General features: G+C 40.2%; 1 protein-coding gene across 4 annotated transcripts in view; it reads right to left on the reverse strand.

Moving 5' to 3' along the window:
• Window positions 1-27,515, reverse strand: part of MACROD2 (mono-ADP ribosylhydrolase 2) — a 5,612,477-nt gene that overhangs the window by 140,574 nt on the left and 5,444,388 nt on the right. For all 4 annotated transcript variants that reach the window (XM_069234098.1, XM_069234097.1, XM_069234096.1 and 1 more), the window contains one exon: window positions 1,815-1,907. In XM_069234098.1, coding sequence (XP_069090199.1) covers window positions 1,815-1,907 — 93 coding nt within the window. The remainder of the gene's footprint in view (window positions 1-1,814; window positions 1,908-27,515) is intronic.

A 27,515-nucleotide genomic window follows, 5' to 3' on the forward strand; every position in this document is an offset into this window, starting at 1 on the left:
AGCAGTGGTAAAGTACATAGAATCCTAAGGCCAACACAAATAAGATCAGAAACAATGGAGGAGTAAGACAAAGGGTTTAAAGGAAGAACTCCCTAAGGCTAATATGTCTAGCATCCCCATCCCCTCTGAGAAAACTCCAAGGGTATGGAGCCATTATTTTATGTTCTTTTTTGAAAAACAAAACCTCCCACTTTGGGAGTTTACTTTTAAAAAACTAAACATTTGGGCCCACATTTATACTTGTTTTGTGCCATATTTGCATCATTTTTTGATGAAAAAGCGGCACAAACTTACAAAGCACAATTAGATTTTGAAAGTGTTGCACCCTTTTGCATCACAAAATGAAGCAAATGCGGCGCAACAAAAGAATAAATATGAGCGTTGGTGTCTGACCATCAGAGGTGATGGTAGCATCCATCAACCCTTTCCTAACTGGGCAGGATATATCATGAATGCACCTCCTGTCAAGAAAGAGAGTTGTCCACAGGACCAGTGTGAAGAGATCCCTCTGTGTGGCCTCTATAATTCCCAAATGGCAAGCACTATCCTCCAAACTATAACTCAGGCCCTAAGAATTTACAATGTCAACATTAACTGGTCAAGAGTGTTCTAAAAGATTATTTGACAAGCATTGCATTAATGTGCATTAACATTATAAGTGAACTAAGGATGAAGAGATCAGAATGTTTAAGACGTTTCCTAGTAAGTGTCTACAATCTAGGTGGATTGGCCCCTGATCTAATTTAGTCAATTTAGAAATGTTCAGGGAGATGATTGCGCACTGTAGGAGTTGGACTTAACAGAGTAGATACTATTGAAGTTTCTGAGAGAAATACTGATGGGCAATGGAGCACAGCAATCCAGGAGAGGTATATGGGTCTCAAGCAAAGGCCTAACATACGATGTCAGGAGGACAAGGTCTCTCGTAGAACATATCAGAAGCCATGTGCTATAATGGAACCATTGTCTTATCATATGCTGAAAACGTTCTGAGCTCACCGGACAAGGGCAGGGGACTCTGAGATTATCACATCAGAAACTCTGAGGTCACTGAGCAGATGACATGTTAAAATCAGGTTGGAATCCTAATTAAAGTTAGATGACTCCTCGCTACTCAGAATGGGAATCATATTCCAATCAAAGATAATAGTAGAGTTGGCCACAGAACAGTTAGCAGTTGTTACTTCTGATTTAGCTTTATCTTCTAGTTCAGCCATTGACAATTAAGGTGCGTTTATAAATGCATCATAGGCAGGTGAAAAGGTGTCTTTGAAAATAGGCCTCAATACAGGTGAGAGCACAAGTAAAGATATGAAAGTGACCTTAGAGAACGACTGCCTTTCTGTGGAAGATAGTGCGTAAAGCTGAGAGAAGAAATATTTTGAACGCTAATGGATATATGCACTGTGGAAACTATTTTGCCCTGGAAGTCCCCTATTGTCTTTGCAGATGCTGAGGGTTTGTGGGTGGTGTGTAGGTATATATCATGTCCATTACTGATAGGATCAGGTAATCTTCATCAATTAAACTACACAACTCTGACAGCACTAAAGGCAGCAATCAAGTAATTTTGTCACATGTTTTGTGATTAATTGGGGTTTCACTGTGATCAGTGGAGGTTATGGCTGATGTGATCAATGAGAGCATTCAGGATGCCAATTGTGAGGTTGCGTGACATCACCTGTAGGACATTGTTATGTAAAATGCTATATGACAAACACACAGAATTCCACCACAGTAACAATTTCAGTTTCTACAATGATAGAACATTACACTAAAATGCCATACAGCATATAAATTATTAGTACATATACCGTCACTGTACAAGTTGATGTCATTCTCCGCATCTACAAACTCCTGTGATTCACTGAGCTCAGAAGATGGTTTCTCTTTGTCTTCTACTAAATCTTCAAATAATGGAATGGGAAAAAACAGGAGTATAGCATTAGTATGTCCCTTGATGGACCGAAGTAAAAATATACTTAGCATATCTTGACATTTTAGGCTTCACATCAGACAGGTAGGTCTTACTTTTCTGGACAATGCATTTTCTGTACCATACCAAGCTGTCTAGGAGATCGAACCCATGCTAGACTAAGGGCATGATTTAGGTCTAAACTGAGGGAATACTCCATCACAAACATGACGAATATCCTGTCCGCCGTATTACGATCCCCCTAGGATATGATGTGACCATAATATGACCGGCGGGATATCCGTTACATTTGTGATAGAGTATTTCCCAATGCCAAGACCTAAATCAGGCCCTCAGCTAGGATTCAGTTCTTCCGAGATCGATGAACTCAGTACCATTAAATGTGTAATTTGTATTGCTTATAAATACATAAAACTCAGTTAATACTAGCAAATGTTTATCATAATGCATGGCAACTTGCAACCCCTGTATGAAAGCCTGTCTCTAATATCATTAATATGGCCAAGTTGTGATGTCCCTAGCTACCTGCAATAAGAAAATGACATAGCTGATCAACTCTAATATGGGTTTACAGTCCACTGCTGAGGACTATACAAGTTGTTAAAGACCTAGAACCTGAGTTATAATATAACAAGGGAGAGGGCATGTAACAACCAGTACAGTTAGATGAAAAAATGCTATAAGCCTATTGGAACACTCTACTGACTGACGATAGAACAGAAAAACAAACATTGGATTTTGGAGCAGTAAGCATACACCAGTTAGAATTAGCCCTGAGCCACTTCCCTGTCATCGGTAGAGCTCTCTCCATTATTAGAGTGTGAAAATTATTAATAAAATAGCATGGTTAACTGAAAGAAAAACCAGGGTTTAAAAGTGCAAGGCTGAAATGAAAATGAGGCCTACACTGATAATTGACACAAATATTTCAAAAATTAAAATAAATCACTGTCTAATTAAATGTATTTTATGTTTTACTGACTGAGAGTAATGAAAAAATAGTAATTACATGTTCAGAAAATAAATAGTTTGAGTTTTATGAAATGTTGTACTGCACATTTAACTGTGTTTTTAAACAGGCCTATGTTAAGCTAATTCAGAATGAAATAATGTGACGCTTAGAAGATGTTGATGGCAATGGAAAGTTTCCGTCCTTTACGAAACATCCTGTGTGATGATCTAATGTCAGAGAGAAATGTTCCCATGCTGTAACATTTATAACATTTTTATTTAACTTCTTGATAGATAATGTTCCACAGAAAACAATGGCTTTCAATAGTTTTATGTAGCTTGAAACATTTTATCTGTGCAACAGAAACTGGCGATAACAGTTGAAGAAGCTGAACCAATGAGAGAAAAAAATGAAAGCAAGAATGTGAGGAAGAAATGTGTATCAGCTGTAATTGGTTCTGTCCTAACCACCTCATAGCCTGACCAATGGTATATTACCTAGCTATTTCTGGTGCTTTAATATAGCAGTTTAGGTGATGTCAGTCAGACTTATTTCCTTTGTGCCCAAGTGCAGACTTATTTTTCTTTCATGCTGAACAGAGACTTATTTCTGCTGCAGTTACTGTCCATGCTGTGTTCAGATATGCATTTATTTCTGTAAGTGAAATAATGTGCTATGTGCCACTTACACTTCAGATGCTTTAAGGCCAAATATTACTGAACTGTTTTCCCATGTGTCACTGTCCACTGAAGATGATCAGAAGATACTCAACTGAAGAAGACTTTGCTGCCTTCTGAACCCATTAAGGAAAGGTATAACAAAGATATGTGCATTTGTCTTTCTTGTAGGTTTACATGTTTTCATGTTTTTCCCTTATAGAAACTCAACCGCTATTTTTGCTAGCGCCATAGCTGTTCTTCAGATTAGTTTTGTCTTCTTTTTCTTTTTGCATGAAGCCCAACATGCTTTGTCTAATTAGGGTAATAGTTAGAATGTCACATTCTGAATTTGGCTGAGCACTATAACTGATTCTGAATAATTACTCAATACATTCAATCTCAATTGTGTATCTGATATTGCTGTTATTCTGTATGGTAATTCTTGAGTGCCTAATAATTCATATTCTGTCAAAGCTCAGATTCTTTAGAACGTTTGGTCAATTTGTGTTTTAATGTATCTTTATAATAATATGGTTTTGCACTTGATTTATGTGACCTTAGCATTGTTAATTTAGGGGGGCAATAAATGTTTGAACTTTACTAAACTAGTGTGGTGGTTTATGGCCAAATAGGTCATGGTGTGTTTAAATTCCTGATTAATGATGGTATTGTTTGGTTTGGTTTAGAGCCAAACACTCACTCCTATCTGAGTAGAAAGGTTCATTTGACCTCATGAGGGTAAATTGTTATTTACCCTTACGTGTCCCCTTACAAATTAATTATCAAAACAAATATAAGGTAGGATGCGCCAACACCATTACTAATTACAGTTTGATTTGATTTGATTCATATTTTGTATAGTGCTTGAATGCCCAAGAGCGTCTTAGCGCTTGCACTGCTACAGAGAAAAAAAGGAGGGAAGTAGTAAAGAATACTAGGTTTATGGTGTAGAAAGCCAGGTTTTCAGGGATTTCCTTAACTTCAGCAAATCAGGGCAGTTCTTTAGGTATAAAGAAAGAGCATTCCTAAGCTGTATTGTTCTGAAAAAGAAGCTTCTACCTCCCCAAGAAGCCCGTTTAACCTTGGGCAACACCCTTTTCTGGTGTCTGTCAAAATCAGCTATTGGGATTGTTGGTACCAGATGAGTCCATCCTCAATGTATTTGGGGGCAGCTTTGTATATAGCCTTAAAGGCAATGCAGAGGGCTTTGAATTCTATTCTCCTTACTTTGAGAAGCCAGTGAAGCTTCTTAATGGCTTGAGCAGCAGATTTATATTTTGGAATAGTCATCAAAAGCCGAGGTGCTAAATTCTGAAGCATCTGAAATTTTAGAATGAGACTTTTCTTAATGCCTAGGAACAATGCATTGCTTTAATCCAGTTTGGATAGTATAAGGGTGGTAATCGCCATCTTTAATGGATTAGGAGAAATGAAATGACCAATTTTCCTAATTCTCTTTAGGACATAGAAAAGGCTAGCCTATTGATCTGATATTCGAAGTAGAGCTTTTTATCAAAGATAATAGCCAAGTTCTTCACTTTCGGCATAGGTGAAGGGGGTGATCCCATTTCCTGGGGCCACCATTTGGGAGTCCACAAAGAGATATTGTCCCCTAAAAGGAGGACCACTGTTTCAATTCAATTCAATTTGAGAAAGTTCCTGTTCATCCAGCTCTTTATTTCTATCATACAAGAGCTCAATATGGCAGCAGTGGCATTGGGATTTTCAGAGATTGAAACCACTATTTGTGTATTAATGGCATTTGGGATTACTGAAAAATTGAAGGATTCAATAAATTTAGCCAGAAGGGTAACATAGAGATTGAACAAGGTGGGACTCAATGAAGATTCCTGCGGCACGCCACAACGGAGACAAAAATAGTCTGAGACAAAGCCCCCAAGGCAACGTGATACATTGTCAGTGAGGAAAGATTTTATTAGGCTGAGGGTTAAACTGCCTATCCCCAATATGGCCAGGCAGTCAATCAAAAGTGCGTGGTTGATAGTGTCATGCATCATGTCAGCAAACATACTGCCTCCGTTATAGGAATGAGCACAGCACCAAAGTGGATTGTGAGAAGGATGATAGACTGCCACATGCAACAAGGACCACATATTACCTGTTGTGTGATGAGGCCATTGCAAGTCACCTTGGAGAGCCATGAACATATTAGGAATTTCGGCATTTAGTATAATTTCTCTATATGCTCATAGAATTCCTCAGTGACTTGCAACATCCTTTTACCGTACAGTATGAGGTTCTTCATCCCATATGTATACACGTGAATACTCTGTTCAATGTTTTCCTCTCTTTCTAAGTTATGCTAGCACAAATGACATATATGTCTAAGTTAGAATCAAGAAACATCCCTCAGAAACTGTTTGTAACCTTCTTAATCTGTAAAGAAATAACACATTCGCTCTCTGTAATTTAGGTGGAGAACTGGATCTTGAGAAAGAGCAGAGGGTAAGGAGACACTGCATTGTTTGAAAATGTAGGAAATTCCTGTGTTAGAGCTGACAGCCTTAGGGTGGTCACCCCCCAACTTTTTGCTTGCCTCCCTCCACAAATCTGACACTGCTTTTACTGGTTTTTGGACCTTGCACACTTTACCACTGCTAACCAGTGCTAAAGTGCATATGCTCACTCCCTTCAAACATGGTAACACTGGCCCATACCAAATTGGCATATTTAATTTACTTGTAAGTCCCTACGAAAGTGCACTACATGTGCTCAGAGCCTGTAAATTAAATGCTACTAGTGGGCCTGCTTTAGCCTTTGATCCTTTAAAAGGATGATGGACGGAGTGCTGAACAATGCAAACACTCACCCCCAGGATCTGGGTTTAATCCATTGTTCTTTTGCAGTTTGGACCCATCCATATGCAAATCAGTCTTGACCCTGTTCCTCATTGGAACAGTCCAGCCCGAACTGCCAAGCCAGGTCCTCCCTGGACCAGAAACAAGCATCCTGGGACCGGTTTCAGGGTATCAACCTTCATCAGCCAGACTAGCTTGAATCCAGTGGCACAGTGAGCACGGGATACCCTTCCCACTTAGGGCAACTTTAGCAACACAAAAGGATGATGGACGGAGTGCTGAACAATGCAAACACTCACTCCCAGTCACAGATTTGGGATTAATCCATTGTTCTTTTGATCACCATGCCACCCCAGTTGGACCCAGCCATATGCATATCAGTCTTGACCCTGTTCCTCATGGGAACAGTCCAACCTGAACTGCCAAGCCAGGTCCTCTCTCGACCAGAAACAAGCATCCTGGGACCGGTTTCGGGTATCACCCCTCTTCAGCCAGGCTAGCTTCAATCTGGTGGCATAGTGAGCACGGAACCTACGTCTGGGCAAACCCTTCCCAAATGGGGCGACAAATGCAAAAAGAACAGTTGATGGACGGAATGTAGACCAAATCAAACATTCACCCCCAGACACAGATCTGGGTTTAATCCATCAGATTTTTTACTCACCATGGCGTTCTAGTTTGGACCTAGCCATATGCTATATGTACCCTTTAAACCTCAGGGTACATTATGTTTACAGCAGCCCTGTAGTAGAACTTTTTGACAGCCTGTCACTATTTTTGAGTACCCCAACCCTCAAAGCCAGCCACACATCGGATCTGATCTTTGTCGATAACCAGTACATCAATAACCTGGAAATACTTTACAACTCCTAGTGTGATCAAGTAATTATCTCAATCCATTCGGTAATCTCAAATTCACTCCAGCCACCTTAGAATAACTATAATTCAATCCAACATTTATAAAAGAAAAGTGTCAGTGACAGCCTTAGATAAATCATTGCATCCTGCCATCCCTGGGGTTAGGGAGTAGCCAGGACTTTTCCTCACCCTCAGACTGGCACTGGACATAAATGTAGCACCACTAGCGGCCCTCTCAAAACATGGCTGCACCTGTGGCAGACAGAAGAAGAAGCATATCTGATGTTGTGACCTATGAGGAGAACCCTTTTGGCTGGGCCCTCCCACTTGTACCCAGGACCAAGAGGTGAACTCCAAGGGTCAATTGAATGACCTCCTGTTAAGCTTCAGTAACACTAAGGCTGAAAAGCCCACTTCCCTGAAGTGTCCAACTGACCAATTCTATCTGGACCTGCTCTGGAGGCTGATGGTGGCATCTGCAGAAGTGAATCCTGACCCCCAAGTGCTACTTCTGAGGTCCTCAAATTATTGGATGATATTAGAGTATACTCAAGCCCAAGCTGATTGATGTCAACACCTTCCTGGGCACAGACGCTAGATGTCACCTGCTTAGAATTACCCCATCTTTATGAACAACAACGTGAAGATCCCACACTCCAGCATCCAGCTGTCGCCAAACCCTGACTCAGATCCATATTGCAGCTTTCCCCACCGCCTACTTGTTGATGACCACATATTCTCCAGAAAAACGTCTGAAGGTAACTCTTTGACCAACCTTGTCCTTGATTCCAATCCTTTCTCCCTTTCGGTCAGCCTTAAAACTTACCTTTGTACCAGTCTAGCGTTGCACAGGGTTTGCAGCTTTGAGCTTTTTGATGCTAAAATTCAGTTCAAACTTTAAAAATTCATATCTCTATATCCCATGTTGCACTTTGATCCTTTTAGTGTCACTCTGGTCATTAAAATATTCTCTACTTTTATAAATTGGAGTGATATTTTCATGGTGTTGTGTTTTTGACATCTTAACTGTTTTGGTACTTCTAAATGCTTTACATATTTTCTTAAGTTAATCCTGTCTGCTCTGTGCCATGCTCTTGATGCTCTTTCGTTTGTCACAAACTCCCAGTGAGTGAGCAGATGTGTTTTTTTAATTTAAAGAAGACTGCTTCAGTACATAATTCTTGCTTAGAAGGCAAAACGGGGCAGAAAAGGTCGGGGTCATCCTGCACTTGTCCTTTTTGATATTTAAAGGTTGACTGGAGGTGGATTGGAGGTGAATCGAGCCAAATGCCTCCTCAGTTAGGAGAGCAATGAATATTACAATTGTTTCAAGTCTAGAGAGTTAACTTATTGTCTTGTGAATTGTTCCTTTGTCTTGTACAATACTATAGTACAACAGTACAATCAGGATTCTGCAAGTACCCACAAGAAAGGTAAATCCCCAAGGGGTTTATTATTGTTAAAAACATACTATGACCTAAGAGGCACACAAAAAAATTAAAAACAATGTATCTACAGGGCAAAACCTAAACTGTCTCAAACACTGAATGAAAGAAATTATGTTATTGGGACGGAACCCTGAGAACCTCTTAACAAATAAGTCAAATACCTTAATAGGTCATCAAGAATAGAGATGCCTTTAAGTACCCTCACAGGTTTCTCAAAGTTAACTACATCCACTAAAGTAATGTTGATTCATAATTATGTGGCCAAAAATGTTAAAGGTGGAAATCTAGGTCAAAACTCTCCAAGGTGAACCCATCTGGGCTTGGATGTGAAACTTCCATTCCAGAAGGAACTAGGACCTACTTAAAGAGAAAAATAACTCAAAAGATCTATGTCTTCAAGTCCACTGGTTCTTTCTCTTCATCTGTCTTCTGTTCATTCAGTTGTGTGATTTCCCAGAACTTTATTTTTATTCCTCTCCACGTATGACTACAAGGATGCACTCTTTAAAAGGTCTAGTTCAAAGGGGAAAAGTATATGTTTGAAGAATAAACCTTTAAAAGTTTATCTCCTAAGGTTGTTAGATCTGGGGATAAAAGTCATTATCATAAAAATATGTCAAAGACAAAGCAGTTAATATACATTTCATTAACATGTCAGATTTAAACATATCAAAAACTACACCTTCTTCCATATTATTAGATATATTATTTTTGAAGTGAGAATCTCTGCATGCGATTTTGGAATTATTTGTGATAAATAGTGACTCAACAAAGTCACATTCAGAATTGCTGAACTACTGAATGTGATTTCATCAGCATTATAATGGATAAATACTAACTAGAGGGCTATATTAAGAGGTATAAATAATAGGGCAAGGAATATGCCTTTAGCAATATCCAAAAAGAGCACGAAAATATGTCTTTGAAGGCCATCGCAACAAGATGCACTCACTGTAAAATCAAACACTATAACGCTAAACTATGTAGTTAAAATCAGCTAGGACATAGAGATATTCACCCCCAAAGAATTCAACATCTATAGTGGGCACATTTTACCCAGAAATAAACTCACCTTTACTCTTTGTTGGTATAAGGTGATTGGGCAAGAGGTCAGACAATTTAGGACACCCTAATATATATCTCACTTTAAATTAGAGACTTTTAGCCAAATTCCAACTTTGAAATTTATATCAGCCACAGATTTAAAACAGATTGATTTACAACTAGTTATACTAAGTGGTAAATGACAAAGGTAGTTTTTCATGCAGGTTTAGGAAATAATTGATTTTGTGAGTAAATGAGGAGTTGGCTAATCGAAGTATTTCCTTAGTAATGGAGACTGATATACGTGTTATGAAATCCCCACGGAATCTATTACTAAAAGCCACACTGGCATATATGCACACCAAATATATTTACCATGTCCTTCACAAGGAATGGATATACAAAGATGCTTTACCTCTGTCCCCGAAATCGAAAAAAATAAAGTTGTGTCTTCAACCACGTTAATTGACTCCACAACATGATTATCCATAGATGTCAAATTGAATCACTTGCTTAAAGAATGAGTTAATTTCTTTTATGGGCTGACTTGTGCATGAGGTATGCATGCTAATATAAGTGCCCAATGCACAAACTTAGCTTTCTATTTTGGAATTTTCAGGCTTTTAACAGGGCATTGAAGACAGTATCTCTTGGTGTTATATTTGCACCAAATGATTGTATAGTCTTACAGAAGACGTGGATGTGCGACTGGACCCTCATATATGTTTCATGTCCAATTCTTTAAATGTATAAGAAAATGAAGTGTTGGTCAGTCCTCTGGTGGATTTGTAACCTTAGTTTCGAAAAAGGATGCTAAAAAATGTGTGTAAAATTAATGTGAGATGTGACTGGATTTTAACATGTAAAGTTAATCTGCTATTTTTGGAATGGTAATATGGTAGTGACCATTGGCCTTTGACAGAGCAGGTTTTCTTGAATCTCAATCTCTTAGTACAATCTTCAAAGAGAATCTCCCATAGGTCATATGGAACTTTGATTGTTGACCTCAAGTGTAAGAAACAAGCTAACATATGCAGTACATTCCAAGTACAGTGAAATCAATGTTACTCCACTAGAATGAGAGAGTGAATGGTGGTCAAAACTTAGGGGTATTATTAACAATTTAGTTCAGGTTACAAGTTAAATTAGGTTCAAATAAATTAAGCAAAACTGAAGAAAATATATTGTAAGGACATACATGTTTAAATGAAAATGCAATCTGAATTTGTATATTATAAGGACAAAGATGTAAAATAGAATCACATACAGCAGGCAAAGTACCATTAAAGCAGGCTCAATAAAGGGACTTCACTTTTCTAAATAAAGTATTAGAAGTGACAAGGGGAAATTCTATGAGAAAGGTGTCAGCATCAGTTGAACCAAGTTTGAGGTTCAAGGGGAAAAGTATAAGTGCTCAAGAGTCTTCTGGGCAACCTTAGATGTAATATCAGTCTGGTCTGCCTGATATTGGAGGATCTCTCCCACCATCTCATTATCCATATCTGAGGCCAACGTCTAATAAAGGTTCAGTTGCCTACCAGTCTATACAATAAATAATGAGCCTATCCAAGCTTAACGAGTGCAATGATAAGCCACATGCAGAATGTAAAAAACAAGACACTGACAAGGCATGTAATAAAATGAAATTTGTGCTACTTGGGCCTGGTTACATGGTAAGATAATCAGCATCAAAATTGATTTCAAACAAGTACAGTTAGCATGATTAAATATAATGATTGCATTTCAAATATTTGTGTGATCGTTATTAAAAATAAATGTATCCACATATGAAGGAAAAATTAATACAGTCCGCACAGAATAATGTGAATATTGTATAACAATCATATAATGCACAAGAACATAAGGCACTAAAATTATGCTAGATCATCTTTCACTCTAAATAGGGCATTCTGGTAATCTTAAAACTGGTCTGGATGAAAAACAACTTGTTCAACTCTTTACATATGAGGGTTCTGTCAACAGGAAGTCCTCCATCACAAGCCTGTGTCGCCCAAGAGGAAGCATGGATGGAATATATGAGTGAACTATATGGGTCTATCTTCACAAACTTTGCTCCTCTGGAATATGCAAGCAATGAAGCTATGCTATTCTTTTTTTCTGTGGAATCAATAAAACCTTGATCTTTAAATGTAACTAGAGCTGCTGACCACAATAACCTTCCACCAAAACACAGACTGATATTCGAAGATTTTGGTACAAATGTTTTGTTAGGCAATTGAAATAGGCTGCTTCTGAGAAAGCTGGAAAGGAGCTGGGATTAAACCTATATATAAAAATTATGATTCAACATTACTGAAAAATGATTGACTGACTAATGTAGAGGCAAGGATGTATGCTACAATTTAATTACAACACATAAAAGAATGGATTGAACATAATTGAATACCTATGGAACAGGGTGTGTTCAGAGAACGCTACTTGACTATTGTTTTCAAACATTGGCAATAGCTGAAAAACCATAGAGCAATGGGTATATTTTATTTTTTATGTTTGGTTGTGTTATGGATAAATAACCAGCATCTGATTTAGTAAGGAGACTCTGGTGGTCATTACGAGTCTGGCGGTCACATGACCGCCAGATTAGCAATGGCGGCCCCAAGACCGCTATATTATGACCGTGGCGGAGCAGCCATGGTCAGACCATCGACACCGGCAGGCTGCCGCAAGCCGTCAGCCTGGCGGTCACAGAGGTTTCTCATCCTCCAGGGCAGCGCTGCTTGCACCGCCACTCTGGGGATTAGGAGTCCCATCCGCCAACCTTTCTATGGCGCAATGGAAAGGCTTGCGGAACAGGGGCCTCAAGAGGCCCTTGGAGACCCCTGCACTGCCCATGCACTTGTCATGGCAGTGCAGGGGCCTCAGTGCACAGCTTTATTGTGCATTCCACTGCCCAAATTACGGGCAGTGGAATATGTGACGGGTGCTGCTGAACATGCTGCACCACCACATAGGCGCCAGCTCCATTAGAGGCCGGCATCAATGTTAAGTCCCTGGGGCGAAGTCCTATTAGGGCCGGTGCAGTTCATGCCATACAGGCGGCCTGAGGTGGGAAGAGTTTGACAACAGCCTCCGCCACCCGCCAAACTCTTAATGACCACCTATATGTCAAAAATTGCCAGGAATAGCCACTTTACAAAGTTTACTTTCAATCACAAGAGAATGACATGGGTCCAACTAGGCAAAAGCTGAAACTGAAAAGAATGTGTGCCATAACATCCTAATAATACATATAGAAAAACAAATTAATGGTATTGGCCTTAAAGCACAATATTATTTCCTTGTTTCTTAGTTCAAAGTTCTTGAAGTGGATTAATACAAATACCTGGGGATAACCTTCCCAAAGAATCAAATGGTCTATGCACAACAGAGAGTTTGACATGCTGACCTCATTCTCCATTGCAGATCTTTGAAAATGTAATAAATAAAATGGAGTAAAACTGTTGGTATCTATAATCTGTGCTTATAAAGCTCAGGCTCATCCTCAGGTTTTATAGGGTGCAGAAAATGTTATTTTTATATAGTGGCCCCTTCGCACAGTGCCAAGGCTCAATATATTCAAAATAACTGAAAGCTTACTTCATGATGAGATAAAGCAGCATTAGAATCACTGCAATATTTGAATAAATTAATCATCTCCAATGAAAGTAAAATGTCAATAAATTGTTATGAAGAATTAATTTTTACTGAATATCAGTAAGCTTCACCTGCAATGAAACAGAGTGGTTAACTGAGAAGCCTATATTTCTAAGACATATTTGTTAACACCAATAAATATGTAAAAAACAAAGTTAGAAATCACTAATGTTACGAGTTAGATATTTTTGGGATGACAATTCAAATTTTCCATAAACAGTTGAATTATGGGACTCTGACATGAAACTGGGAAATATTACATTTTGTTATGTCTATAATCGTTTTTACATAAACCTCCAACCTTATGTTGGTGTGATTTAGGGGAAAGTGTACCAGTAAACATAGTTTATAAAATATTTAGTGTATTGTTTTACATTGTACAATACTTTTAAGTCTAAGACAACTTTATTTAAAACCTGTTGTTCTAAAGTATTAAATGGTGTCTTTTGAGTCGGCCAAATGGAATGGGGACTAGCTTTACATGTAAGGCTTTTCTGACTCAAATTATGTATAGCATTCCCAATTCTGCAGGAATGAATGCTCCCATTTGCCAACTGTTCTGAGCAGGGTACACAGTAGGGAGTGGGCTTGGGCAGAGGTGAACACACTTGGAATCATCCCATGCAATACACGCAGGGCAGATTCTAAAATATAGGATCAGAATTGTTTGCTTAGTGATATACTGCATGCAACATAAGTGTAAACTAAATTAACTTTAAAATCTGGAATTACTTTAGTTCAACCCTCAAAGAAGAAGTTTACAAAGGAGATAAGTAACATATAACTTAATCAGGTACCCACTTCACACCCTTCACATCTCTCCTTAAACTTTCTTATTTTACTATCTCCAACCTCACCCTACGTATTAGTCTAACCTTCCCCCAAATTCCAGCCTTGACTATTCAGTCAAATCCAATTGTTTCAATTTTCCCATTCTGCAGCACAAACTGCCACCCCCACCAACTGATATGTGAGGTTAGTATTTCAGCCCATCTTCCACAAAATCCCTGTTTGTTTAGGCAATATGGTTCAGTGAAATCTTTTGTGGTGTAACCAGGGATCAGAATCAAATGTTTTCAGAATCTGCTCGTTTCCATTCTCATGCTATGATCTATTTTTTTATGTACCAAAATACCAATCTCTTTGAAGCCTTATTTTAAACCCCTGTACTTATTTTCTTGTGCAAGTACTTCACAATGGTCCGGTTTGATATAGTTAAAAGGTTTGAAAATATATCATTACATAAACCTTGTGTATCAGAATGGTGGTAATGTATATGGTAATCTCAGTAGTCATTATATAAAACAAAATGAACATTGGGAAAACCAAAAGCATTTTACATCACTTATCCATACTACCTTTAACAGTTTAGTCTAATGCCCAGATAACACCTATTTAGAAATTTTATCAGACTAATGGTTACTATATCAGCTGAATGGTTAGAAAAATCCCTATTTCAGGCTAAGTCGTACCTCAGAAAGCTGTCAGGGTTGCAGTCAGGTAATGGTACTGCGTTGCCAATGGTGTGTGAGATATGTTTATTTGCTTTTATGTAATTGTGTGACATTTTGGCAAAATTATTTGTAAGTACACAACATTCAAATCTGTCATTTTGCATTATATATCAGGGTAAAGTCATTGTCTGGAATTTTTGACTTAAAGGTGCATTCTGCACAAAAAAACTGTTAAAAAAAACAAAAGCACTGCTAACAAGAGCGAGTCACTCACATTTTGTTGTTCTCATATGTTCGCTGTAAATTTTTACCATAAATGGGATGTTTTGGCAAACTTATACCGCAAATGGGAAGTAATTAGCAAAGTGTCATTATTAATTAATTTTGGGAATTATGCAGAATAAATGTGTGAAATTCCCAAAAACATGTGAATTGTACCCATGTTTTTTAAATGTTGTCCAGGCTTAGCAGGCAATGTGACACATGTATGTAATTTAATGGAAAAACAACAACTGACAAACCACGCCGTAGAAAACTAAATCATGAAAAATCGATGTTAAGGAAAAACAATTTTAAGGAAAGAAAATCAATTCAAAATTAAAGGAAACATTTTAAAGGAAAGAACCCTTTAAGGAAAAATCCAAAATTATAAAAACCTTGGGTGAAGTTTAGAGGTAGAAAGAGAGTTTTGTCTTTCAGGTGTAGGTGGAATTTAGCAGTAGTGAGTGTTTTTCTAGGTATCAGGTATGAGTGACGTTTATGGGTGTTGAAAGGTTTTTAGGGTGCAGGGATGGGTGGGATGTTGGGGTATTAGGGTTCAGGAATGGGCAAAGTTTAGAGCTTATGAGGCTTTTTAAGGTTCAGGAATGGGTGGAGTTTAGGGGTAGTGAAGAGTATTAAGGACCAGGCATAGGCGGAGTTTATGAGCAGAAAGAGTTTTACTTTTCAGGAATGGGTGGGGCTTAGGGAATTAAGGGTTTTAAGTGTTCAGGGATGTGTGGAATTTTGACTGGCACAGGGGATTTTAGGGTTTAGGGATGGATGAAGTTTAGGTCGAGTAAGGGGTTTTTAGGGGTAAGGTATGAGTGTTGTTTAGTGGTGGTGAGTGTTTAGGGTTCAGTTATTGGTGGAATTTAGGGATGCTGAGAGGAATAAAAGGGTTGGGGGATGGGTAGAGGTTAGGAGCAGAAAGGGCTTTTTAGCGTTGAGGAATAGGTGGAATTTATGGGTAGTCAGGGGTTTTAGTGATCAGTGCTCAGGGTAGGTTTAAGGGGTAGAAAGGACTTTTACGGTTCAGGGATGGGCAGAATTTAGGGGTTAAGGAATGGTATAATTTAGGTGTGGGGAGGGTTTTTTGGGGGCAAGTAAGGATGGAGTTCAGGGGTTGTGATGGGGTCAGTATGATTGGTGCTTAGTGTTGGTGGGAGATCAGCAAATAAAATGCATACAAAGTATTTGTTTGACCGCATATAAGATATACATCCGAAATAATTTCCTCTGAGGTAAAGCACTGAAATACATTTCTTTGACAAGAATGCAAGACCTGCAACCATTACATTTACATCTTAAAATAAAAGCCTGCAAAATCCAAATGTGAAAATAACCCATTTGATTAATTTGTTTCTGTAAAATGGTAAATGCCATTCACCCTGCAAATTTCCAATAAAAAGCTCAGATGAAATGGTTTCTCAGTAATGGTATTCCATGAAAGTGCTTTTCTATGAAATCACATACAAACCTTTGTGCTTGATACAGTGGTTGTCTGTTCAGAATGTTATGGAAGCCTGTTGGTGGGTGAGAGTGCACAGCAACTCTTTGCTGTGTGAAAGCACTTAATAGAATGTAATTGGGCTTGGTAGCTTAGTGAGCTGGTGCCTGGCGTAATTACATGGCATCCACCCATCAAAGACAGTTCATGCCACAACTCAGCATAAAAGTGTTACTAAATCAAAAAACACTATTATGGCTATACTCAAGCTGCCATATATAGAACCCTCTAAGAAAACACTGTGTTCAATTGTTCACAACTATCAAATCAACTGCACACAACACAAAAGCGTAAAGTGCTACAGATTAGACAGTGGCTTTTTTTCCTTTAATAAAAGCGTTGATGCCATTTGATGAATCTGCATGAACGTTCGTAGTTCATTGATATGTTCTGCATAGTTTCCTAATTTTAAAATTCATTCAATTGGTCAAAGGGGGACTAAAGGGTTCATTACGAGTTTGGCAGTCGGACCGACCGTAACAGTGCCTTGGTATTTCCAAAAAAAACAGTGCGCATTCCAAGGGTGCTGGCAGGGGGGCCCCTGAACTTCCCACGACATGGTTATGGGCAGTGCAGCACCCCCCCTCCCACTGTGGTTCCCAGCACTGGGCTTCCACCAGCCTTGCAAATGCTAGCGGAAACTGGACTCGTGATCAGCGCGGTGGCGTTGACCTCAGCTCTGCCACGGCTGACCACGACTCCGACTTTCTTCAACCCATCAAGAACCATGTTTCTGGTGGGGATGGTGGTCATCTGGTGGTCCGACCACCAGGGTCGTAATGTGGCAGTCAGACCATTTGGAGTGCGGCGGTGTGACAGCCACCGTGGCATTTGTAACGATGCCCTAAGTTCTTTGGGGGTGATCTAAAAAGAGTGTTTCCAATCTTATGTATTAGAATGCATTTGCCGTCAACGCTGAAATAATTGCTGAATACAACTACATCAAACTTATAAATGTACAACTTTATTCTGAAATGACCCTTTTTAACTTTGATGTGCTAAAGCGTCCCTTTATGACAAATTTATACACATTGGGACTCGTTTTAGGCCGATTAATCTTTTGACCCTGATTGAAGACACCTTAGGATGAGATAGCTAGTTAACATAATAATCAATATGTCAATAATGTCATCAATATTTACTATAACAATGCAATTCACTTTAGTCAAAGACATTAATAAAACTCAGAAACTACCATGACCTTTCAGTTATGAATAACCAGACCAGTTTAGTAGAATTTTATGATATTTATTCCCTATTGGTTAGAATTCTAATAGCAGGTGTATTAATCTCAATAGCAAAAAGTTAATCAACGTTGTCATAATTTGGCAACTCGAATAAGACTTCATCAAAGCAAGAAACACAATTATTAGAACATAACACGGTGTCAACATAGGTTATCCCTCAGCAGAGTATCATTAATACGTCAGTTCAACAAAGCATAGATTCAGTCATTTGTCTACTTGCGTCAGTCTAGTGAACCCCTCTCCTAACCACTGATTAGCATTGGCATGTTGGGCCTCATGCAAAACAATTTAGAAACACCAATTTAGAAAACATCTAGTTATGGTCTCTGTCAAAAGTAGGCAGTTGGTACCTAGAAAGGAAAAGCAAACAGACAATTACAATTTCATTGTCATAGTTGCCCTCCACTTGGGGTCAGCACTCAGGTTCGGTCTTCGTCCTCAGGACATCAGTTGATTCGCCATCAGTCAGGAACTCAGCTCAGCAGGAAAGGCAAAAGGGTACTTCCCTCATAAGGAGGTAAAGTATAAACGGGCAATCTAAGGAAGAGGATGGTTTAAGTAAAACCAGCAAGTCACCAAACAGAGTGACAAAGTGTCTGGCTCAAATCAATAGCATTTCCCTAACCAATCTAAGTGACTCCCCGTGTCATATGTTTTTATCCCTTTTTCATGTTACATTCCCCTAAAATCTAATTGGCTAAGGGGTTGCACCCCACTATCTCAACCCAATTAACTTTACATTAGGTCATCAAATTTGTCACCCCATAACAGTTCTCACGTATTTCATTGGTCCTTATGATTGACTTCTTCAAGGGAGAGAATGTCCAGTATGATTTCATCCTCTCGTGGTCTTTTGCGCCTCTTTTTGTCAGTAACTCCATTGTCTGTACTGGTTTAGGCGACCTTGTTCATAATGTTAATCTACACTGTTGCACTTAGCTAAAAATGTTTCTACATGCAGGATGAATTTCATGAGAATGGATCTACTACAATTACATTCAGCTTCTAGTTTGAAGAAAACAAGAGTTCATGTCCTTTAGCAAGCCAGCACACTGCACGTTAGAAAAATATATTTAATATGAGAGCCAGGCAGCTAGGCCTCGACTCATGCTAACTAAGGCCTAGTGATTTATTAGCAAACCTTAACATTACAACTTATAATGATTAGTATAAAATCATATATTATTAACACATTTCATCATTATTAGTCAATTTCATTAGTCTCCGTATACATTGGTGGCCACTCCTCGTGGGCACATTTCAAGCGCATGTTTTAGCGAAACATATTAATACATTTTCTATGCAGCATTATTATACATTAGTTCATAAGCATTTCATATTAATATTGATTATATATGCTACGCTCTCTCAGATGTATACCTACTCAATAGATTTTGAGATATTACTGTATCACGATCCAATTTTTGATTTGGAAAGGAAATATCATTTGCTACACTTGTGGTCCTTAAGCAGTTCAAGACTGACTGCAGATCCCCATCAACCTTCTGTCATGGAATGGAAAGAATCCTCCTTTTAAGCATAAGATGAGGCTCTACATAAATGGTTCACATAGCCACAAATTGGATAAAATTCACATGTAGCCAAGTGGGGATACAGGTAAGCTGTGAAATGTTATTTTTTTACGAGACATTTTCAAATTGGCCTGTTGGAATTGAAAGCCCAAATCTTTATTGAATATATTTTATGACCATGTGAGTAAAGCAAAGTCAAAAAAAGAAAAACATCTAAAAAATAATAAGTAGAAGGTTACAGAGACAATGTGATTGGATGCAGGGCATGGTGAGTGCACTAATAATGGGCAAAGGTCCTGGAAATCCTAATTGCAGAGATGCTGGAGACACACAAAGGGAGAGCAGTGATGCAGAGAGACATCCATCATCATACACCAAGACACCAACCATTGTATGCCAATACTGCCACCATCATATACCAGCACAACCACAATCATAAGTTCACACAACTAACATTATAAGTCATCACAAAAAACATTACATAACAAGCACATCTGCCATCATCCATCCACAAAATCTACATTAAAAAACATGAAATGTCTTTAAAACAATTAAAGTTAAAAGGGAATTGATGGTGAACAAAATGTTAAAAGTGACTTCATGATAAAATCATAATAGTGATAATATTCACGAGGTAAGGTGTTATATTCTCCTGGTGTCATCCTTAACTCTCACTGTTGCATACAGTCTTCGCAATATCACATAAACATCACATAACGAATCCACTATATAAAATATTAGTATCAACAAGGCACACCAACATCCCCACCATTACATATACGTTCACATAATCAAAATTGTATACAGTATAAAACAAATTGCAATATACTAATACACACATCTTCATACATCTGTCTACAGATCATCACATAACAAAACACTCAACATACACCATCTGCCTAACATCATATTGGACCTCACACCCGCCACTATATGTCCACACAAACAGCAGAATGCATTTATACATGCCCTGAATGTTAGGACTCAGACACCGACTTGTGGGTCTCCGGTTGTAGGTTGATGGAGAACTTCAGTTCGTGGCTGTTCTGGTCTGTAAAAGGTAAGGGTGACTGCTTCTAATAGCCACGTTGCTGCAAACCTTGAGAGCATCCAAGCAGGGAAGTGGCCTCGAGAAGAAATCCCAATGGAGAAAAAAGCCAAAGGTCGAAACATCTCCAAAGGCAGTTGGAATGTAGAAAGGAGGATAAACCAGGAAGAAAAAGCAACTGGGACGAACTAACTGAAAGCAGGGCTGGAATAGACAGGACAACAAGGAAGGAAGAGACACAAATACTGTCTGGGAAAATCCAGTCGAATCAGGAGTGATGCACACCAAGGTAAGAGCACGAAGCATTGCGACGCAAGGAATAAGCTATGACCTCCTTATATATGGCAGGAAACTATTGAGGGTATAAGATAGCCATCTTGGTTTGGAGGAATAGTCTTAGGCGGCCATCTTGGTTTGGGCTGTATTAGATTCCAGGATCCCACCTAGGGAATCCTGGGAAGAAGACAGCATGGTGGACTGGAAACGTCAATGGTGACCTCCAGCAGCAATATGTGCCATGGAGGCAGGGGCACAACACTATAAGACCTCAGCCATGTTCATACATTGGCACGAACCAACGATAAGCCCTTGGAGCGGCCATCAAAACCCACATACACACCATCACACACCATACCTCTAACATCCTGCACACAAACCATGTAGACTCAACCACATCACATAGCCACATTTCTACCATCCGAAGACAACACACCAACTATCCTGCAAACATACAGATTAACAATTAACAGTGCCCCATGGTGTTTTTCCTTGCAGTTCGTCAAGCCATCATACATTAATTTACCACTTTTAAAAATAATAAACAGTTCTCTCAAACATCCAATTTTAAGCTTTCACAGTATTATATACTTTCAAATGTATATGCAAGCGCAACCACAATTATGACTCTAAACCCCTACCAACATATACGCACACATCTAATAGCAATCCTCATGACCTTTCAGCTTTGATTCGGAAACTACAACTGTGCTTTACCTATGTTTTTCGAAACATTGTTGTGTATGTGTTGTTAGGTCGGATTGAACGATATCTGTTTTATTCCATTCAACAAATCTGCATGCAGCTTCAAAGAAAACAGTTTAACCAGTTTAGGTTCGATATGGCAAACTGTGTGCAGATGAGGTCGGCTTGGATTTTGAGACCTATCCTTGAATAATTCACAGGCTGGCCTCTTTTATTTCCATAGAACTCTTTGCTCTCCTTTATAGAAAAAAACATAATTAAAACCAAGCCTCATGAAACGAAAACTTCATGCATTTATCTTGGTGTGATATATATCCATCCAGTAGTATATGAGAAATTAGCATTTGAACAAGGTGCTCGGAGAGATTCAGGGTTTAAATTATAGATATAGCTTGATAGCTGAAAAGGTGTTTTGATTTGCCAATAACTTTTGAGTTATTAAACAAATATACGCGAAATTTCGCAGCTGCTTAGCAAGTTTCTCTTACTCTAGGTATTTTTATTTTGTGCGTTATTTCGCGAGGGCACAATTAAAAGGTGGGGGGGCAGAAATGTTTTAATTTCTAATACCTATGGCTTAATTTGCCAAATGCACATGAAATTTGTCAAAGATTTGGCATATAATTGTCAATTGCAACCCAAATGTGGAACGTAGGCTGCCTTGGAGTAGTAAGCTGTCTGTCACTCGAGTTCAGGAGTTTTAGAACCCCAGGGCTGACAGAGGAGGAGCAGCACGCAGCCCAATCTCATGTTTGAAAACAGATTCACGTTGCTGCCTGATAAGAAACCTGACAATACTTGCCTCAGATTGGAACACATTGTCTAAATATATCTCTGACTGTTGTGAAAAAAATATTGCTTCCATGATCCTAATAATTTCTGACCATTAGTCTCAGTCAGCGGTTTATTTGATTACATTAATTACAGTCAAAAGCAGTAAAAAAATGTAAAGGTTATTAAACACCATCTAAAGATGTTTTATTGAGAATACCCTTGCATTAAATTTCTTTCAAACAAAAAGTTAGACTTTTTTTTTCTTTGTTTTAGCTTTTTCACTGCCTTGTCTCTTTCTTTTTTGTTTCCTTTGCTTGCCTGTCTTTCCCTCCTTTTCCTTCTTTTTTATCTCTTCTCCTTTCAGTTTCTTTCTCACCTTTTCTTTCCTTTTTCATTTGCTTCTTTCTCTCCTTCCTTCCATCTGCGCACTTTTACAATGCTCTTGTTGTGAATAAATCTATCCATGGGCTCCACAGCCACAGTGAACAATAAATGAGAGAGTGAAATTCCATTTCTGGTATCCCTTCATATGGCAAATGTGGAGCAAGATCACCTATTAACTGTAATCAACGCCAAGGGATTAATGTATCCAGCAAGGATCCAGTCCCAAAACCTGGAGTCAATACTTCTCGATAGCTCGACTGAGTAACTATTATTTCAAAGGCTCAAATGCTTTCCTGGTATAATATGAAAGTAGAGGTTCCTACTTACATATTCTGTGCACATTAGCGATAATTTGTAGGAATCTTTTTCGTTTTGCCACCATTGGTTTAAATCCGGATTGATGTGGATCTCCTAAACCTGGTAAAAAGGGGCCGCCCCTGGCTGCCAAGATGCTTGCATATAGCTTCACATCTACATTCAATAATGATATTGGTCCGTATGAGCCGCACACATTTCCCAGTATAGGTATTGCTATGACCATGGCCTCTCACATGGAGGGAGCTTTCATTGCTATGTTCGCAAAGAAGTACAAAGTCCTTTTAGAAGAGGGGCCAGTGTGAAACAGAAAGTCTTGCATAATGTGTACATGAATACACTGGTGCCTAAGATTTACACACTTTAAATTCAATTATGTTATTGATCACTTCCAGCATGATTAGATGGTTAAGGTGTGTCACCTTGTGGGGTTTGTGTAAAGTCCCTAAGGCCCGACTCTATCTTGAGCAGCCCAAGACTCCAATTTCTCTATTGTTATGTAATCATTGACATTATTGCTTTTGACGCAGATGTTGTCTGTCCTCATCTTTCCAAGAACCTGTGAAAAGTTCAAGTCTTTCAGATAATGACATTGATAAGACACCTTCAAATCTGCCAAGAAATCCCACCATCACCTCATCAGATCCTCCAGGAAAGCCGCCCTGCAGGACTGTATCAACACCACCGCACACAACACCAAAGAACTCTTCACTGTGGTTAAAACAAATCGCCAAACCCCAAGTAGAAGCTGTGAACATCCCTCCATCTCAAGACCTCTGCAACAGATTAGCCACCTTCTTCCATCGTAAAATCAAGGACATCTATGATAGGCTCGGACCCCAAGACTCTCCGAACCTACCAAAACTCCCTAGCCCAGATCCACTGAACCCTCACAAATCCTGCACAACTGGATCCCCCTCACCACGGACAAGACCCGCTCCATCATGAGCAGCATCCACTCGAGAGCCCCTACCGATCCCTGCCCCACTACATTTTCATCAAATGCAGCACCTTAATCGCACCTGAGCTCCGCAACACACTCAACTGCTCCTTGGAAATGGCTATCTTCTCCAAGGACTGGAAGCACACCGAGATTTGCCTGCGCCTGAAGAAACCCAAGGCAGACCCCATGGATCTCAAAAACTACTGCTCATCTCACTGCAGCCTTTCCTGGCCGAAGTTATCAAAAAAGCCATCAACTCACAGCTCAGCAAACACATCGAGGGCCACAACATCCTGGATATCTCCCAATCAGGATTCAGGACCAACCACGGCACAGAGACCACCCTCTTTGCTGCCACAGGTGACATCTGTTCACTTATCAACCAAACAGCAACCCTCATCCTATTAGACATATCGCCCGCCTTCGACACAGTCTCCCATCACACCCTCTGCTCTAGAATCGACGCAGTTGGCATCCGCGGCAAGGTCCCACAGTGGATACACTTCTTCCTGACCAGCAGAACACAGAAAGTCAGACTCTTGCCATACCTGCCAGAAACTATGGAGATAAGCTGCAGAATAACCCAGGGCTACTCCTTGAGCCCCACACTCTTCAGCATCTACATGGCCCCACTCGCATCCATCGTTAGAAGCCATGGAATGAACATTGCTTCCTTTGCCGATGACACTCAGCTGATCATCTCACTGACCGAAAATCCTATAATGGCCAAGAAGAATTTCAACAACAGGATGGAAGCTGTGACTGCCTGAAGGAAAGCTGCCTCAAGCTCAACTCTGAGAAGACCAAGATCCTCATCCTGGGACCCTCCAAATCAGCCTGGGATGCCTCCTGGTGGCCAACCACACTAGGCAGCCCCCCACCCCTACAAACCACACCCACAACCTCAACTTCATCTTTGACTCATCGCTCACCATGACCCAAGTCAACCCTTTTGCCTCCACCCGTTTCCACACCCTCCGACTCCTCTGTTAGATTTTCAGGTGGATTCCAAATGACTGTCTAAAGACCATAACCCACACCATAATCACTAGCAGTCTTGACTACAGCAACGCCCTCTACCCCGGAAAGACCAAGAAGAACTTAAAAAAACGACATCACATCGAGAACGCCTTCGCCAGTCTGAACGTCCCCTGCCAGAAACACACCACAGGACACCTGAGAGATCTCCACTGGCTCCCCGTCAAGAAGAGGATCAACTTTAAACTCCTTGTTCACACTTACAAGGCCCTCCACGACCTGGGACCAACCTACCTCAACCACTGCATCACTTTCTACTCCCCAGCCAAACCTCTCCACTCCTCTCAACAGGGACTTGCCACCGTACCCCGTATTTGGAAGATCTCTGCTGGAGGAAGATCCTTCACCTAACTTGTGGCAAAAAGCTAGAAACACCCTGCCTCTCCACCTGAGGCAGTCACCATCCCTACCTCAATTCAAGAAGGACCTTAAGAACTGGCTCTTCAGCTGAAGCTCAGTGGACCAACCCCATAGTGCCTGAAACCCTCACGACTGAGTAGTCCACTTACAAACAATGACTGATTGATTGATTATTGATTGACACCTGATGTACAGACAATGACCTTGATAAGACACCTGATGAAACTTCAGTCTGGTACAAGTGCCATGTTACCTCTATTTCAAGATCAGATAACAATAACAAAGTGTGTAATCTGAATTGACATGTTTTTTACCTTATTTGCTTATAACAATGTGTCTAAGACTAGCCTATTGATGCACACAAGTTATGTCAGACATTTCTAAAGTTAGGCCAGGAACTCTCACCCCAGATAAGATATAGTATGAAAGGCCCGCCAATCAACCACTTGTCAGTGTAGGTCCTTTGCTTTAGATTATCAAGCAAGATACTGCCAGAAGATTTTGACAGACACTGTTGAGATACTGCTGCATCCTGTTCTGCACTGAAAGCTGATTCCGAGCCATGTCTGGGAGGAGAGAAGCTGACACACTTTCTCTTGAATGCTGATAACTACAGGACTTTGCTGTAAACAGGTATGCAGTGCATCGATCATTCCTAAGAAACTCTAGATGCAAGTCATGCTACTCTATACTCTTATAGTACACAGAAGTAGGTTTTAGGATGTTAGGTTGCTAGGTGACATTGTAACTATGGTTTTATTCTCATTGTCTGCAACATGCACTACTGCTGTATAAATATTTTGGGTCGTTATTTTTAGGTGTGCTAAGCAACAAGATGAGACTGTTGAAATAAACACTTTGTAAGAATAATGGTACTCATTATGACATCAGTGGTAAAAACCGCCTACCTCAGCGGTGACAGCTGCCAAGATACCGCCACTAGGGCTTCCATCTGTCCGCCATATTATGAGCACTGTCTGACTCCTGCCACAAGAAGGACGGCAATCCGGCAGTGTTCATGGTGGTGGACGGTGATAAATTGGAGCTGCTATGACCTGCACCACCACACCAGTAGGATGCCGCCAGCCGTATTATGACAATTCATACGGCCTGGGAGTGTTCTGCTGGAGAGGAGCTGCTGGAGGTAGCAGCGCCCCTTCCCGTTCCCTGCCGGCAGACCTCCTCGCTCAAGGTAAGTCAGGCTTCCGACAGGGGAGTGGGGTGGGAGGGCGGGGGTGTTATGTGTGTTTCTGAGTGTGTGCATGAATGTGTGAGTGAGTGTGTGAATGCGTCTGTGTGTATTGTGTTGTTTGCATGGTTGTATGCATGTGAGTGAATGCGTGTAAGAATGGTGAAGTGAGTGCGTGTCTTCATGTCAGTGTGATCGTTGTAAGAATGTGTGTGAGGATGTATGCGTGTATGCCAGTGTGTGTATGAATGCATGTATGCCAGTGTGAGTGACTGGGTGTATGTGTGGTGCATGCATGTATGGGGGGGTGTCTGAGGATCGGCGGGGTGGGGTGTGTGTCTGAGGACTGGAGGGGGTGGGGGGTGTGTGTTTGAGGATCGGAGGGGGTGGGGGTGTTAGGTGAGTGTTGGAGGGTTGGGGAGCTGCCTACCGGTGACAGGGAAGGAATTCCCTGTCATCAGTAGGGCCTACCACCATGGTTTTCGTTCCGTTGCTAACACCACAAAAACCATGGTGGTAGGCAGGCTCATAATGCAGCCGGTGGTACTATGCTGGCCGCCAGGCTGGAGATACACATTTCCAGCCCGGGTATGAGTGGAGAAGTGGCGGGTTGGCCAGAGCCAACCCGCCAATCTCATAATGTGGCAGTATGTACCACCAGCCTGTTGACAGTCATACCGCCACATTAACACTCACCGCCAGGGTCATAATGACCCCCAATGTGTCTTATTCTTAGTACAATTCTTGTGTATGATATTTTAAAGAATGAAATTGGGCTTTCAAATTTCCACTGCATCCCTGGTTCCCTGTTTGAGGACTGTTAGTAATCTGAAAAGTATGGACACCGCATCAACGTTTTATTGAGCAAGGTTGTGTAGGGGTACAACAACCTTCTTCTTCACATTGAGTTGCTGGTGCATTGAACTAAGTTCACTTGTGACACCTGTGGCTGAGAAGGAAAACCTTGTAGAGCTAAGCCCGAGTGTTAGTTTACCCAACAGGATGTTAAAGTTTTCTGTTACAATCCTTTAATGCCAGGAAGGAGGAGGGCCTGCTCTGCTGCATAAACCTCACCATCTTTCAACCTGTCGGTCTTGTCTCTTACAATCTTC

This window comes from Pleurodeles waltl, chromosome 5 (genome assembly GCF_031143425.1).
Source record: "Pleurodeles waltl isolate 20211129_DDA chromosome 5, aPleWal1.hap1.20221129, whole genome shotgun sequence".
NCBI classification, from domain to species: domain Eukaryota; kingdom Metazoa; phylum Chordata; class Amphibia; order Caudata; family Salamandridae; genus Pleurodeles; species Pleurodeles waltl.